The 17,791-nt window shown below is 38.8% G+C and overlaps 1 protein-coding gene across 1 annotated transcript in view; it reads right to left on the reverse strand.

Annotated features, from left to right (window-relative positions):
• The window catches only part of LOC5575774 (TBC1 domain family member 16), a 46,341-nt gene that overhangs the window by 17,843 nt on the left and 10,707 nt on the right, over positions 1 to 17,791 (reverse strand). Inside the window, exon 2 of the mRNA XM_021850210.1 lies at positions 8,335 to 9,382. Coding sequence (XP_021705902.1) covers positions 8,335 to 9,368 — 1,034 coding nt within the window. The 5' untranslated portion in view covers positions 9,369 to 9,382. The remainder of the gene's footprint in view (positions 1 to 8,334; positions 9,383 to 17,791) is intronic.

A 17,791-nucleotide genomic window follows, 5' to 3' on the forward strand; every position in this document is an offset into this window, starting at 1 on the left:
TCGATCGATAATCAATGTACTCTTCCCGCATCATCCCACAAGCCCATGGCCCCCAGCGCCGTATGCGGCAGATGAAGGAGAAGAAGTTGCGAGAGTGACAAACATTGAGCTGGCCTAAGTCGTGAAATCATTCGTGTCAAACAAGGCACCGGGACCCACTGGTATCCCGAATGTTCCTTAAAAGCGGCAGTGAATGCGGATCCGAACATGTTCAGAACCACGTTGCAACGCTGCATTGATCAAGGAATCTTCCCGGACGTATGGAAGCGACAGAAATTGGTGCTACTATTAAAGGCTGGGCAAACAACCAGATGAACCGCCGGCGTATAAACCTATATGTCTACTAATTACGACGGGCAAGTTGTTGAAGAGGTTGATCCTCAACAGCTAGCCAAGTACACGGTAAATGCGGACGGCCTATCCAACAACCAGTTTGGATTCAGGAACAACAAATCTACTCTGGACGCTATCAAGTCGGTCGTTCAGACAGCTGAGGTGGAAATCAAGCATAAAAGGAGCTGCATCCGTTCCTGCGCGGTTGTCACAGTGGATTTAAAAAATGCGTTCAACAGCGCAAGCTGGGAAGCAATAGCTCGCGCACTTCACCGCCTCAAGATACCGGTGCAGTTGTGTAAGCTTCTAGAAAGCTATTTTGATGGTAGGATTCTACTGTATGGCACAGAGGAGGGGAAGAAAAGCGTTCGAATTACCGCGGGAGTACCTCAGGGTTCAATCCTGGGCCCGCTGTTATGGATTGCGATGTACGATGACGTTCTGAGGCTGCCCCTTCCGACGGGTGTCAAAATTGTTGGCTTTGCCGACGATATCACTCTAGTGGTCTATGGCGAAACGATGAAGGAAGTAGAGTTGACAGCAGCGCACTCTATTTCCATAGTTGAGGAATGAATGAAGCCTAGGAAACTCGTCACAAGACTGAGGTGATGACCGCAAGTTCGAGCAACGTGCACTTATCTCGATAGGCGATTGCACCATAGAGTCCAAGCGATCTATTAGGCATCTTAGAGTATGATCGATGACATGCTTGTTTCATGCTGTGACACGTTGAATATGCCTGAACTAGAGCATCTACAGCTATAGCGGTGCTATCGAGAGTGATGTCTAACAGCTCTGCTATAATTGCCAGCAAACGAAAGCTCCTGGCAAGCGTGACGCTATCCATACTAAGATGGTTAAAAGCGCTTAGAACGAGCAGAAACCTCAAGCGGTTGGAAAGCACGTACATGACATGTGCTTAAGAGTAGCAATGTGCATACCGGACGGTATCCAAAGAGGCCGGTGCAGCATAGCCGGGATGACGCCCATCGGGCTCATCATCAAGGAAGATATTCAATGCCTCAACCAAAGAGGTACCAGTAAAGTTCGCATCGCGTGTAAACAGGCAACGCGCAGAGATTGTCAGCAGGAATGGGATAACTGCACTAAAGGTAGATGTACCCATCGGGTAATAAAAAATGGAAAAAAAATATTGTACAATATTTTGTGCCTACTGTTAAGTACTGTGCTTGAAGGTGTCTTGGGGAAAGACGGACTAGTTAGTCGAGATACCCACGATTTTAAAAAGGTTCGATAAGTTCGTTTGTTCGCAAACGGCATGGATATTATTGAAAGAAAATTGAAAATGGTACCTGAAGCGCGACATGATTCATCTAAGAAGCAGTGAAACGTTTGAGAGCGATACATTCCAGGTGGGGGATGAGTTCGTCTACTTCGGATCCTTGTTGGCGACTTACAACAACGTTAGTAAAAAAATGCGAAGACGCATTATCGGTGGAAGTAGTACCTATTTACTATGAATTAAAAAAAACTAAAATGTCACATGCACAAAGCGATAATAAGACCGATAGTCCTATGCGGCCATGAGACTTGCACCATGCTGGAGGAGGAACTGCAAGTCTTTGAGCAACGAGTGCTATGAATTATCTTTGACCGTGTGCAGGAGAACGGTGTAAGGTGGTAAAGAATGAATCACATATTCGCCTAACTATACGGCGAACCCAATATCCTGAAGGTGATTAAAGCCGGAAGGATGTGCAGGGTAGGACATATTGTAAGAATACCGGACTACAACTCTGTAAAAACATGTTTGCTTGAAATCCAGTCAGAACAATAAGACTTGAGGTGCAGTGGTTAGGTGGATTGACACAGATGCACCAGGACCTGAAGTGAGGCGGCCATGAACCGAGTTAACCTTGCATTAAGGTGAAACATCTCGGAATCCAAAGATGGCCGGCACAATGACCGCCTTGTGCCCCTACTCACGTTTTCAAAAGCACTAAACTGGAGAAATAGTTGACAAACGTTTCTGATCTTCTTATTTTGAGCTTTCTGGTAGTGCACAAAGCCAAAATAAAAAGTGCACTGCTGTTGAATCCTTTCTTCGCGAGATTTGTGCCTTTGAAGGTTTGGTGCAATCTTAGAAGTTGATTCCGAACTGTTTCACCTTAAGGGAAAGTTACACATAGTGCATTCAGGGTCAAAAACGACATGGGTTACATCCATTTATATGAAAGATATGGAACTTTAGAATGGTCATAATCATTATCAGCAGTTCATACACATTTATATAACGAAGGTTCAAAATTCATATTTTTTTCATTCCGATTTACAAGAGCACCAAGAGGACCAACATTTAGATTTGGCCGGATTATTCCGGAACCGGTTCCGGTAGGGTGTGATGTGGACATTTTCAGACCATTATATAGTTCCATAATGCGACGGCTCAAAATACACAATTTTTCATCAAGATGTAAATGAACACCATACCAAACATCTGGCGTTAGCGGAATTTGGGGCACGTGTGCCACCTTAAGCAAATTGATCTCTAACTTTGCCTAAAGCTTATAAAATGCACCAATTTAGCCTCATGAGGTTAGTTTCACATCTTTTCATAACCACTGTGCCATTTAAAAAAAAAAACAATTTCAAAAAGTATTAGTTTTGGAGCTTCTCAAATATCATCCAAAATAACCTATTTTTCGACATTATGGGGCAAGTGTGCCACCCATATGGGGCAAGACGGCCACCGAATGAACATCGCATGTAGAATTAAAGAATTGTTATGAAATTTCCTTTATTTCCTATTAATATTACTTAAAAAACAGACGCTAATCGATAATTTAAAAAATAATTTTAAGTTTACCGTAATAAGGGGAGGCTTCATAACAAGGTTCAAAACATGCGTAACTCCCTATTTCTCAATTCGAATTACTAAAATGGTTATTTTTGTCTCCATTCAATACAATATATGTATTACCCTTATATTATGGCGAATATGTATAATATTAAACTAGATCAGCACTAAATAATGGTAAAACAATGATGTAGATATGAAAAACGGTACTTAATAAGCCGAATAACATGTTATTATTGAATATTTTGAGAAAAAATCGCTTCGGGGGGCAAAAATGTCAGTTATTCCCCTACTATACTGCAGAAACTACTACTGGTGCCTCATTTTAGTTTATTATTATGATTTTGTTGATATTGTTTACATTTTTATATATTTCACTCCAATAATTTATGTTTATCAAATAGGTGGCACACTTGCCCCAATAAGTATACATTTCAACCAAACTGGATTTCGTGTGTAAAACTTAATACTTTTTTCGTTCAAATGCCACAATAAGTTACACATTTGAATAGTTTCACGATGTACAGTACGTTATAAAAATCTGTTAATAATTTATCTTTCACCATGCTATTTAGAAACAACGAAATCTTATAAAAATCCACTCAAATTTGGTTGTCTTTGCTCAAGTAGATGTAAATACGTGAAAAATAGAGCAATTTTCATCATATTTTGATCATTGTATTGTGAACTATAAGGGAACATATTGTTAAGCTCAAAGATAAAATATGTATTGTAGTTTTTATAAAAAGCAGGGGTGGCACACTTGCCCCAAAGTCCGCTACGTCCCAACTGTAACAGAGCCTGCTGCTCAGCTTATTCTTGTTATGGGTATTTCTACACTTATTATTGAAGAGCTTGAAGAGTTTAGAGATTTCACAAGGAACTCCTGCAGCAATGTCTATAGTGATTCCTTCATATATTCCTCCAGTAAAATTTATACTGGGGTTCCAGGAATTTCTCCCAGAAACATTCAAGATCTGTTTCGGGAGTTCTTTCAGGAAAGCTCCGAAATTTCTCCAAAGATTTTTCAAGCGATTTCTTCTGGTCGTCCTTCAGAGACTCCTCTAGAAAATTATCCAAGGACTCATGCAGAGATATTGTCAAGGTTTTCTCCAGGAATTTCTCCAGAAGTTAGACTAGGACAATTTATTTAAGGATTACTCAAGATATTCCTCTAGTGATTTCTACGGAATTTACTCTGAGGATTGCACCACGGAAACATATAAAGATATCCTCAAGTAGTCCGCTCAAGATTCTTCCAGGAATTATTCCGGAGATTTCTTCCGGGATTCCTCCCCGTCTATTTATGAAGGTTTCAACAGGTATACCTGTCATGTCGTGGTGAAAAATAGAAAAGGGATAATAATAACTACACTAATCCCTACCGAATTGGCTGTGTAATGCGTACGTACTTAAAATCTGAAATGTTTTCTGTTTATTTTGCTTGAAATGTTATCAATCTTTTAGCAGTTACTAACGAAGAGTCGCTTATGGCATTAATTTTATTAAACTAAACAGCATTAGGAACTGCGCATAATAAAGGGCGATTACGCTTAAATTTGTTTTACCAAATTAGGATGGTAGTGTTGTCTAATAACACAGAACACCTAGATATAAGAAATGAATGTAATGTTTTAAATGATACAATTAAAGGAATTAGAAAAAAGAAAAAAAGGGCGATTACGGTACCCAAACTTCCCAGGCAACATCGCAAGCTGAATAACAGCTTATTAAGCTGAAAGGAGGCTGTATAAACCGCATTTTAGCTGAATAAGCTGTTATTCAGCTGTCATTGTTACTTGGGTTGAACCACGGACGTTGCACACTGGGTCAGAATCGAAAAAAACGCGGAAACAACCTGTAATTCTTCGGAATGAAGAGATAGACGTTTGGTGTCTTCAGCGAAAATGGTCCTTTTAATGAGACCGATTTTTTTTAGATAAAGTCATCTATTTTTGTATTATTCGCATAAATGGCTCATATGCCATTTCGGTCAAATGGCATTTTAGGTGTATGGTTTCTTCGGCAAAGTTGTTCATTGTTTTATGCTGAAAATTATTGCTGAAGACGTCACATTTCCAAGGCCTACTGTTTTTAAAATATAGACATTTTTTCTGAAAATGGTGCTAAAAACCGTAATATTTGAGTTTTGTTTATATTTTTTCACATAAAATGCCATATTTCGCCTATGACTATGAAATGTATTGGCATAAAGCAGGTCTGGTACAAATTTGGTGGTAAAAATAAAATTTTGTTTGATTTTTCAAAGAATATTTCCAAAAAACAGAGATTTTGCGAATAGGCCATTCTTGCGATCGGGCAATTCCGGGCAGGTGTTTTCATCGCCATCCACTTACGAAAGGTCAGAGCATTATTGTCTATTATTTTCTAGGATATGATATTCGATATATTTTTTCTAAGCGATCTGGAAGTATACTAAGCTTATAAAAAGTTTCAAAATTATTATAGCAGTTTGCCAATGAAAACAAAAGTTCATAATAATAATTAACATCTTTGCGGTTTACTGGTGGTTACATTAACTTAAATATTTATTACATACATTGATTATGTATTTTCTATTCGCAAAAATGCCATAAGCGCCAGATTCATTATGTCAAACAATGTCGTTCGATTCTATATAAAGTTAGCTATATTTTTTTTCTGAAAAGTTTATCGTTATTTTATCCTGAAAATAATTGCTAAAGATATCAAATTTCCGAAGCCTACTATTTTTGACAAACAGACAAAATTTTAAGAAATTTTGTACAAAATATTAATTGTTTTGCTTGTAATTTTTCAGTTTTAATACCACATATCAGCTAGGCCTATGTCTTTTCTTGGCATGAAATAGAGCTCTTTGTTTGTTTGATTATTTTACGGAAGTTTCAATAAAAAAACAGGGTCATTGTGTATAGGCTACAGGGTGTCCGAAAATTATCCGAACAGCAAAATTTAGGGAAAGATGATCTCGCATTTGAAACAATGAAAAATCAATGTCCATGTACCTTTTATAATACATCTACATGCTAACACAAAATACAACTTTAAATCATTTTGAAATGAGTGCTTGTTACTGAGAAACATAAGTTTAAATTTTTCGGGGACGATTTTCCTGAGGGCCGCTAGTCATACTGGAGATGTGTTATCCCTAAAATCTAAAAAAGACGAATCCAAATGTCCTATTATCATTTGAAGTAACCTACAGTTTAGTGGCTTCAAGTTTGACTGGAAATAGAAAATTATACGGTTCAAATTCAATGAGTTCTATGGACATTTCTCTTCCGTCATAAAGCTCGAAAAACAACTCTTTTTAAGACACCTCAACACATTTGGCTTGGTTTGACAAATATTTGAATTCGTAAATGTGTCAAACTTACACCTTAAGGATATAATAAGCTAATGGTTGAAACCATGCAAGGATATTGAATTTATCATGCTTGATTGTATAGAGACAGGTCTTCAAAGTTTGTACGGATAATTTGCGGACACCCTGTATTCTTGCGATCAGTCAAGTTTGGGCCGGTGTTTTTATCGCTATCCACATATCCATTTTCGCCAAGGGCATAATGTTTAATATATTTTTTCAATGCTATCTGGAAGTTGACTAAGCTATAAACATGCTTGAAGTAGAAGTTTTCCAATCAAAAAAGCTCCAAATAATGATGAATATTCTTAACTATGTCAAACCTTGCACAGCTTTTCTATGTTGGACAGTTATTCATACCGCGTGCTCGTAGCATATTGGATTTCAGCCAATGATTCCAAAACGAAAACTTATCGCACAGATGCATTCACTCTAATCAAAGACGAAATAAAGACTATCATTTCGCTTCCATTTGCCTAAAATTTGATGGCAGGTTAGGTAATATACAAACATATAAAATACTGAGAGTGTAACAAACAAACGAGTGCAAGTGTAACACAAGCTTGCCAAACTTCGGTACTGAGCGTAGTAGGGAGAAACAGAATATAGTACTCAAAACAATTTTATCAGTTTTTCAAAAAATAGTGGGCTTTGGAAATTTTACATCTTTAGCAATTAATGTCATAAAATAACGATCAAATTTGCCGAAGAAATCATATACATACCTTAATTGTCATTCGACCGAAATGGTTTGATATGAGTCTGGCGCTTAGGTCATTTTTGCGAATAGAGCAATGTAAAGGCATTGTATATAACACATATTTGATTAAATTTAGCTACCAGTGAACCGCAAGAATGTAATTATTATTTTGAAATTTTGTTTTCATTGGAAAACTGCTTCATTGTGATGTAGAATAATTTTTAACCTTTTTATAAGCTTAGCATACTTTCAGATCGCATAGAAAAAATATATTAAATATTATATCCTAGAAATTAAAAGACAATAATGCTCTGACCTTTCGTAAGTGGATAACGATGAAAATAACTGCCCGAACTTGCCCGATCGCAAGAATGGCCTATACGCAGTATCCCTGTTTTTGGAAATATTCTTTGAAAAATCAAACAAAATTTTATTTTTAACATCCAATTTTTACCAGACCTGCTTGATGCCAATAAATGACATAGTCATAGGCGATATATGGCATTTAAATTGAAAAAAATACATGCCAAACTCAAATATTACGTTTTTGAGCACCATTTTCTCAAAAATTGTCTATATTTTAAAAATAGTAGGCCTTGGAAATTTGACGTCTTCAGCAATAATTTTCAGCATAAAACAATGAACAACTTTGCCGAATAAACCATACATCTAAAATGTCATTTGACCGAAATGGCATATGAGCCATTTATGCGAATAATACAAAAATATATGACTTTATGTCAAAAAATCGGTCTCATTGAAAGGACCATTTTCGCTGAAGACGCCAAACCTCTATCTCTTCATTCCGAAGAACTACAGGTTGTTTCCGCGTTTTTTTCGATTCTGCCCCAGTGTGCGTTGGGAACACCAGCCGCTAACTCTATACACCACACCATCAGTTTTAGTGAATGAACATATGGAAAATGCACCATGATAGTAGCTCAAGTTACATGTTATTTAATTGCGTAGAGAGTTGCAGGACCCTCAAATGTAACTTAATTGAACCAATATTTTAGGAAACAGCTTGAATTGAATTGAAATTGAAGTTACAATTTTCAAACGTTTCCTTCCCTTAAAGCATAGAGTAATTTATAGCTCATTGACACATATCCTGCATACCTTCTACATTTCACTGGCGCCTTCCGGTTCACGATCGGCGATGCCGATGCACTTTCCGGAAAAGCCAGATTGTGCTTGTACGCCAACAGCTCCGGAGACATCCAGTTGGGATTGTTCTCATCATTCGACGATATCGACAGCGAACGCATGAACCGCTCGTTGTGGGGCATTGCCGCTTCCGGTGGTGAAATATCCACGTTCTGTATGTGAGGACTCGCGATCGTAATGTTCACCGAGGTGACCGAGGCTTGCGAGGCCAGTACTTTTACTACGGTGGTTGTTTTCGATTCGTCCGATTCGATCAATGGCTGAAGTTCAGTTTTCAATTCCTGCTCTTCGGCCGTTTCCTCTACAACACTGGCATGCGTCTCGGAAGTAATAATTCCTTCATCTTCGTCATCATCGTGAACATCTTCACGGCTGTATTCGTTGCTATTGCACAGACTGGCCTTATCTGAGTTTGAACTAATACTGATGGTTTCCGAGTAATCCGAACAGTTCATAGATTTGGTATCACTTGACGCTTGCGCCAGAGTTTCGTTATAGGGCTCGAGAAAAGGATTAGTGTTGGCAATTTTTATGGTAGTTGTAAATGGATTTCCATCAGATTTCTCTGGATGATACTGGACCGTATCAGGTTTCTGTGGCTGAGCATCTTTTTGTGAATGCTGCTGAAGTTGCTGGTGTTGCTTCAGTTTGTTCTCGTTAAAACTGTTCGTTCGAAAGAAACCACAATTTTCTACTGTTGAAGGACATTTGCGTAAGGTAGAATTTGGAATCCATGTAAGAAACAGTGTAGGTCTCTTGGCATTGTTATACTGATCGATGAAGGTTTTAGTAGTAACAGTCAAATATCCGGGGTAATGTAAGATGTCAGACTCCTGGCGAACGACCGCTGGAGGATGGACGCAAATGTTGTTCTTACAGAAGAGAACTTCATTGTCTTCGTAAACGAGTTCATTACTTTCCTCGCCATCATCATCACTACCCATGATGTAGCTTGACGCACGCTTCAGTATGTTGACAATCGGCATCTTGGAATTTTACTCTGAAAATAAAGAAGAGGAATATTGTAAAATAGTTGTAAAATATTAATAGCATGCATAGTAGACTGGTTCTTAAATAAAAATTGTAAATTTCAATGGGGTACCCCCTAGATATGTGCCTTAGGGTAAGAAAAAAGCTCGCTCAAAATTTCAACTAGGTTGGTTACTCTACCAGCTGGCGCATTCAATTCGAATTTTGTATGGGATATCCGTCACAAATATATTGGAAATTGACCCTATGTCACTGTTTCGTTCCGTGTGGTTGATCGCGTTCAATTGACCTCAGAATGGTAAATTCACTAGTTGATACCCTAATGAACGTAATTGCAGAAGGTTGTATCTTAATTTAAGCTCATTTTCATTTACATTTCAGTTGTTGAAAGTTAGGCTTAGATCAGCATTACCGTACAATCGTATGCGCCTTGTGCAGCAGCTCGCCCGTCGGCATAGGTGGCTATGATGCGCTTAGTAGCTGTGTTGAATAAATACAGAGCTGTATTTCATAAGTTTTGCAAATCTACATCAGATGATTAAAACAGCAACTTTCTCAATTTTAATCATGATAGAAGATGCTACAATATTGTTCGCTATCGTTAATCATTAATCACAAAAAATCAAAAGTTAATCATTAATCACTAATCATAATCATTGCAATTTTATGTTTTAATCATTAATCATTAACCCCTCTACCGGCAGCTTCATTTTTTACCGCTAAAAAAATATTGAAATCGCGATAACTTTTTTGTTTCTCGATATTTCTGCACCATTTTTTCACAAGCTCTCAAAAAACTCTTCTATTTTTAGAATATGTGTCGATACTGATCATTGGTCATCTGGATCCGAAGGTATTTCAAAATTCCTTGGGGGACCGACGCGTAGCCATAACCCACGTAAATATCTCAGGCTACAGAATTTTTATCGTATTCGGATATTCACTCCTCGGAATGATACATTAATGCGAGTATGTTGTGAAAAAATGAAGTAATTTGATGCAGCCGTCTTTGAGTAATAAGCATTTATGTTTCTGGTACCACGCTGAACAAATAAAGATCTTGAAAACTCTATAAAACCTCATATCGTAATTTACAGATTACTCCAAGAATACTAAACTGATTTGTATGATTTTTTGACAGTGGCTCCTTATTACCTGACATTGTATAGCACACATTTTAGTTTTTTGATAAATTGACCAAAAACAAAATGGCCGCCAAAGACATTTTATATGGAGAATGTCGGTCCCCCAAGGAACATCCGAATATCTTGAAAACTAGACCACCAATGATTAATATCGACACGGATTCTTAAACTAGAAGAGTTTTTTGACGTCTTGTGAAAAAATGGTATAAAAATATTGAAAAACAAAAAAGTTATCGCGATTTGAATATTTATTTAGCGGTAAAAAATGAAGCTGCCGGTAGAGGGGTTAATCATAATCATAAAGATCGTTAATTTTATTCAGTAATCATAATCTTAATCATAAGTCAAACATTTAATCAATCATCAAACAAATATTGAACAAATTTTAACATATTTTACAACATTGCCTTCTAATGTATAAATAAATTTTGCATTTCTTATATCTTGTGGCACGAACAATGAGAATTTATGCCCAAAGAACGTCGAAATCCAATCAAGTACAGCACGGCTTTGCTTTGTATCCGAAGACCCTTAAATATTTCCTCCATGTAAGACGGTGCATTTCTTAGTTGTATATGATCCGAATCCGAAGACGCGGTTGGAAGGTTGTGAGTTGCTGTTTATAGGGGCAGATCAGAATATTTCGACCTAGCACTAGTTTTTTGGCCGTTCATAAGATTGCTGTGTACTTTGTTTGAAAATCCCAAAAATTGGCACAACATTTTCAAATCAAAAATTAGTTCTTTTCCCCTAGTAGGTGGTATTTCTGTCAATACTTCCTCGCTGTTTTTGTTCACGTTTGATGTTTGCAATCTAACATCGCCTGCAGAAATCCACTGAATGTAGCAGTTTTCTTCAATAATGAGTAAAGCCATTCATTTTCATGTTTATGGCTCATTTGTTACACACGTCAAGGCGTGTATGTAGCATCCATTCATTACGTAGCCCTAAAAATTGAGTTCAAGGAAAATGCTCTTTGTATGAACATTTTCAAAATTTTGTTTGAGTCGCACTGTATGAGCCTACCCCCTCTCCTTTCGAGCATTACGTGATTTGTTGACGGTGCCTTAAGAAGATGCCATTTAATTATTACTTTTATTAATAATCATTGATTAATCACTCAAAAGCTAATGATTAATCATTCAAATGCTAAAGTATGCTCTAAACGCCTTGCAGTATGCAACAAACAAGTTATACATTATATAATGATGATATAATTTTTCCCTCGATTAGCAATAAATCTGATATAAAATCTTTTGAACTTCGTTACAGCAATAATATTAATCGCAAACCATTTTTACTAAAAAAATATTGATTCAAATCAAGGAAGGGCGAAAATTTCTTTAAAACAATGTTTGAAATTTTTTTTCAGTTTTTCATAAAGATCTCGTTAGGAAATTCCTAGCAAATGTTCAAACTGATTTCGCCCAATATTTCTCCAAGAATTGGGTTGTTTAGTGATAAAATATTTGTAGTGTTTTGTAGCCTGTTCGAAAGATCACATTTTCTAAGTATATCAAGTATATCGAAAAAGATTGCAATTCATAGATATTTTAATTTAAACAATGACAGCTCGCGCGAAGCTAAATTTGCCGGGGGTGATTCAAAAGTGATTTCCATACTAATATCGAACGCGTTATTAAAATAGTTTCAGGGCACGGACAATTTTGAAATTTTGGGTTCTGGTTCAAACTTTAATGTAGATTCAGAAAATACAAAAAAAAACTGGATACTCCTAAAAAAGCCAATTCTTCCGAAAAATCTAATATGAAATATTTTAATAATTCCCTTGAGAATTAATTCAATAGCTTGGTTTGCAAAATTCATGAAGTTTAATATATGGAAAGCTAGGTTACAGAACTACCAATATAGTGCTTCACTTTCATTTTGGAGGAATTTTTGGAGTATGAATAAACAACTTATTGAATTTTTATATTTCGCTTTTCAAAAAGAATACCAAAGGCGAACAAATACCATTAAACTTTTATATGTATAATTATAATATAATCACTTGATTAGCAGTACATTAGTGTATACCGGGGTTTGCTTGCCTTACTAATGATTTTTTTCAACACCAATATGTTGAATACTTTCCCCGGGAAATCGACAATCCTTAACAATCCTTATTCAAGTTTATCATTAACGCCTGAAACTTCCGCTTAAAGCTCAATAATTCATGAAGTTGGATTTGTCATGGTGGTAAATGACTGGACAATGCGTACCATTGGTACTTCGCGTACCTGCAGGTATAAAATAGACCCCATTTGTGGTCCTTAGCCTCTTGTCCAGTAACTCCTATCCCTACCTCCCCGTGGTGCCGCCTGGGATACGAGTAACCGTAGGGAAGATCGGGTAACCAACCCTGGTGGAACCTTGGTCGTATGCTGACAGGGAAGGGGGGCTCCTCTCTTCTGAGGGTGTAGCTTATCAGAGCGTCTGTTCTCCATGTTAGGGGCGACTCAAAACAGCGTCAGTTCTCCATGTTAGGAGCGGCTGATCATCGTCCTAGTGCCAGCGTGGGACTCTAAACAGTGCTGTGCACGATGATCCTCCGGCGAGACAGGGGGTTGGTGCAGGCCTTACAAGCCAGCCGTAAAAATCATCAGTACAGGAAGCATACAATGTAAATTCGCACCGGAACAATCGGCATAGACCCAGGTATCGAAAACGGACTAACGATTGGAAACTCGGATCATGGAACTGTAAGTCTCTCAATTTCTTGGGAAGTACCCGCATTCTTTCCGAATTATTGAGGGTCCGCAAGTTCGACATCGTAGCGTTGCAGGAGGTTTGCTGGAAAGGGTCGACGGTACATACGTACAGGGATGGTTATACCATCTACCAGAGCTGCGGCAATAGACATGAGCTGGGCACAGCTTTTATCGTGATGGGCGAAATGCCGAGGCACGTGATTGGGTGGTGGCCAATCGACAACAGAATGTGCAAGTTGAGGATCAAAGGCCGTTTCTTCAATATCAGCATAATCAACGTGCACAGCCCTACCTAGCAAGTGACGATGACGATAAGGACGCTTTCTACGCGCAGCTGGAACGTGAATACGACGGCTGCCCAAGCCATGATGTCAAAATCGTTATCGGAGATCTCAACGCTCAGGTTGGCCAGGAGGAGGAATTTAGACCGATTATAGGGAAGTTCAGCGCTCACCAACTTACGAACGAAAACGGCCTTAGACTGATTGATTTCGCCGCCTCCAAAAACATGGCCATACGTAGTACCTACTTCCAGCACAGCCTCCCGTATCGGTACACCTGGAGATCACCCCAACAGACTGAATCACAAATCGACCACGTTTTATTTATTTATTTATTTATTTATTTATTTATATATTTAATCGCAAACATCGATTCGGACCACTACCTTGTGACGGTTAAAGTGCGCCAACGACTCTCCGTTGTGAACAACATTCGGTACCGACGCCCGCCCCGGTACAATCTGGACCGACTCAAGCAACCCGAAGTCGCAACTGAATACGCGCAAAGCCTTGAGGCAGCGTTGCCGGAAGAGGGAGAGCTCACCGAAGCCCCTCTTGAGGACTGCTGGAGTAGTCTCAAAGCAGCCATAAACAACGCAGCGGAAGGTGCCATTGGGTTCGTGGAAGCAAATCGACGGAACGGTTGGTTCGACGAGGAGTGTCAGACGATTTTGGACGAGAAGAATGCAGCGCGGGCGATGATGCTGCAGCAAGGCACCCGTCAAAACGTGGAACGATACAAACAGAAGCGAAGACAGCAAACCCATCTATTCCGGGATAAAAACCGCCGCCTGGAAAAGTTGGAGTGCGAAGAGATGGAGCAGTTGTATCGTTCTCAAGAAACACGTAAGTTCTACAAGAAACTAAATGCATCCCGCAAAGGCTTTGTGCCGCGAGCCGAAATGTGCCGGGATAAGGATGGAGGTATCTTGACGGACGAACGTGAGGTGATTGAAAGGTGGAAGCAGCACTACGATGAACACCTAAACGGCGCAGAGGAGGAAGATCAAGACAGCAGGAGGAATGGCTTCATCAGTACGGCGGATGAGGGAGACGTGCCAACTCCCACAATAGGTGAAGTTAAGGATGCTATCAAACAGCTCAAGAACAACAAAGCAGCTGGAAAGGATGGTATTGGAGCGGAACTTATTAAAATGGGCCCGGACAGGTTGGCCACTTGTCTGCACCGATCGATAGCCAGGATCTGGGATACAGAACAGCTACCGGAGGAGTGGAAGGAGGGAATAATATACCCAATATACAAAAAGGGTGACAAGTTAGAATGTGAGAACTATCGAGCAATCACCATTCTTAATGCAGCCTATAAAGTGCTTTCCCAGATCATCTTCCGCCGTCTATCGCCACTGGCAAGCAGATTTGTTGGAAGTTATCAAGCCGGATTTGTGGACGGGCGATCGACGACAGACCAAATCTTTATGTTGCGGCAGATCCTCCAAAAGTGTCGCGAATATCAAGTCCCTACGCACCACCTATTCATCGATTTCAAAGCGGCCTATGATACCATCGATCGCGAAGAGCTATGGAAGATTATGGACGAGAACGGTTTTCCCGGGAAACTGACTAGACTGATCAAAGCAACGATGGATAGTGTACAGTGCTTTGTGAAGATATCGGGTGCTTTATCGGACACGTTGAAACACGCAAAGGACTTCGACAAGGCGATGGTCTTTCCTGCCTCCTGTTCAATATTGCGCTAGAAGGTGTTATGAAACGGGCGGGCTTCAACATGCGGGGCACGATCTTCAATAAATCCAGCCAGTTCATTTGTTTCGCTGACGACGTGGACATTGTCGGAAGAACGTTCCAGGTGGTTGCTGAACAGTATACCAGGCTGAAACGTGAAGCAGATCGGGTTGGATTGAAGGTAAATACGTCGAAGACGAAATATCTGCTGGCTGGAGGAACCGAGCACGATAGAGTTCGCATAGGCAGACGCGTGACGATCGACGGGGATGAGTTCGAGGTGGTGGACGAATTTGTCTACCTCGGATCATTGATAACGTCGGATAACAACTGCAGCAGAGAAATTCGAAGACGTATCATTGCCGGAAGTCGTGCTTACTATGGACTCCACAAGACCTTGCGGTCTGGTAAACTTCACTTCCGTACTAAGTGTACCATGTACAAGACGCTAATAAGACCGGTACCGTAAATTCGGGTGTAATTGATCATTAGGGTGAAATTGATCACCATGTCACGCGATTTTATTTCTTACTAATAGTGCACCAAGCTCATTACAACTTATAGGAAATGAAAAATGTTTGTCTTAAATAATGACTAATTGTGTATAGTGAAGTTTTTTGTGCCACAGAATGTTTATTTCTATGAAAATAATTTAAAATTCTAGAATAAGGTTTAGTGTGAAATTGATCATCATCTATAAACTTCTAGCTCTAAACAAGGATTTGGACATGGTGTAAACCTGAAAGTTTGTGAGGATGCTAACAATATATCTCCAAAACAGATTTTACTATCAAAACTCTTACCAATTTGATCGTTTTGTTGAAAAATTCAATTTTCTGCAACAAAGTAGGGAAATCCTTTGGAAATTGCCTACATTTAGGCGTTTTTTGCGGTATTCCTGAAATTTAATTATTGATTACTTCCATAAATATTGTCTTGTTAAGAATTTGGCAAGCAGATTTGAATTCAGGAGGCCCAAATTAAGTATGTAAAGTTGATTTCGAAACTAACAATAATCACATTGACAAGTAATCAATTTCACCCCGAAATGGGATTCCCCGATTTTTAATTTTAGACCAGATTTTTGGCACTAACATCACATTTGTTGAAAAATTTCGGTACATGAGCCAATGAGGTTCACCGTCGTACTTGCTTTCCTGCATTTAGTTGTATGATATTGATAACAGTTTAGAAAGCATACCAAGAAAACAGTGAAAAATGATCAATTTCACCCGAAATTACGGTAGTCCTCTACGGGCATGAGACGTGGACAATGCTCGAAGAGGACCTGCAAGCGCTAGGAGTTTTTGAACGACGTGTGCTTCGGACGATCTTCGGCGGAGTATGTGAGAACGGCGTATGGAGGAGAAGAATGAACCACGAGCTTGCGCAACTCTACGGTGATCCCAGTATCACGAAAGTCGCCAAAGCTGGAAGGGTACGATGGGCGGGACACGTTGTGAGAATGCCGGACAACAATCCCGCAAAAATGGTGTTCAACTCAAATCCGGCCGGTACAAGACGAAGGGGAGTGCAACGAGCTAGGTGGTTTGACCAAGTGGAGCAAGATCTTGGAAGTGTGGGGCGATCGAGAAATTGGAGGTTAGCAGCCATGGACCGAGTTAGTTGGCGTAACATTGTGACGCAGGTCATGTCTTGAAGGACGTAGAGCCTGCAAAAGTAAAAGTAAGTAATGGATTTGTCACAAGCTACGCTTCACAGAGCCGATATATTGAACACTACCTCTAGGATACTGGCTCTTGAATCAGAGAAATTAATCACGATTTGTGATTGAAAACTGTGATTAATTTGCCATAACGAAGTTCAAAAGATTTTTATATAGGATTGTTTGTTAATCATGAGTAATATTCATCATTATCTAGTGTAAGTATATAACCCACTGGTTGCACACTTCAAGTTGTTTAGTGCATATTTTCGGGTGTTTAAACATTGAATGATTAATGATTAATCAAAGATTAATCATAAAAATAATAATTAAATGACATGACATGCCCAAAACACCTTTAAGTATGCAACGAATGCATCACACTCTTTAAAATTTATCGGTACACTTATGATTAAAAACTGAATCAAATAGCTCTCATCATGAATTCGTAACTATCGTAATTTACGAATCGATACCCGCAAAGACAAACTGCAATCCTGCAACATTACATATACTTCGCATATGGATTATGTTTTAAACATGATGTGAAATTTGCGATAAAATTACACGCCTTCTCGGTGAGAATCGAACTCACGACTCCCTGTTCACTAGATAGCGGTGTCCACATTATAAAATGAACAGTCCTAAATGTAACTTTTGTCAGAATACTTCTAATTATTCGTAGCCGGGACTTCTAATATGGGTTACCATACCACGATTCTAATTCTTCTAACTAATATGGGATCACGATTTAAGTTTTTGAAATTTTTTTCTCTATTATTTTATATATCTTTGCAGATTTTATATATTTTCCACATTAAATTCGTGATTTCGAGCCAATTCATCAATAACATTGTCTCTTTTTGTTGATCTCATAACTAATGCTATGGCATTCTGTTCTTTTTTTTGCAT

Source organism: Aedes aegypti, chromosome 3 (assembly GCF_002204515.2).
Source record: "Aedes aegypti strain LVP_AGWG chromosome 3, AaegL5.0 Primary Assembly, whole genome shotgun sequence".
NCBI lineage: Eukaryota > Metazoa > Arthropoda > Insecta > Diptera > Culicidae > Aedes > Aedes aegypti.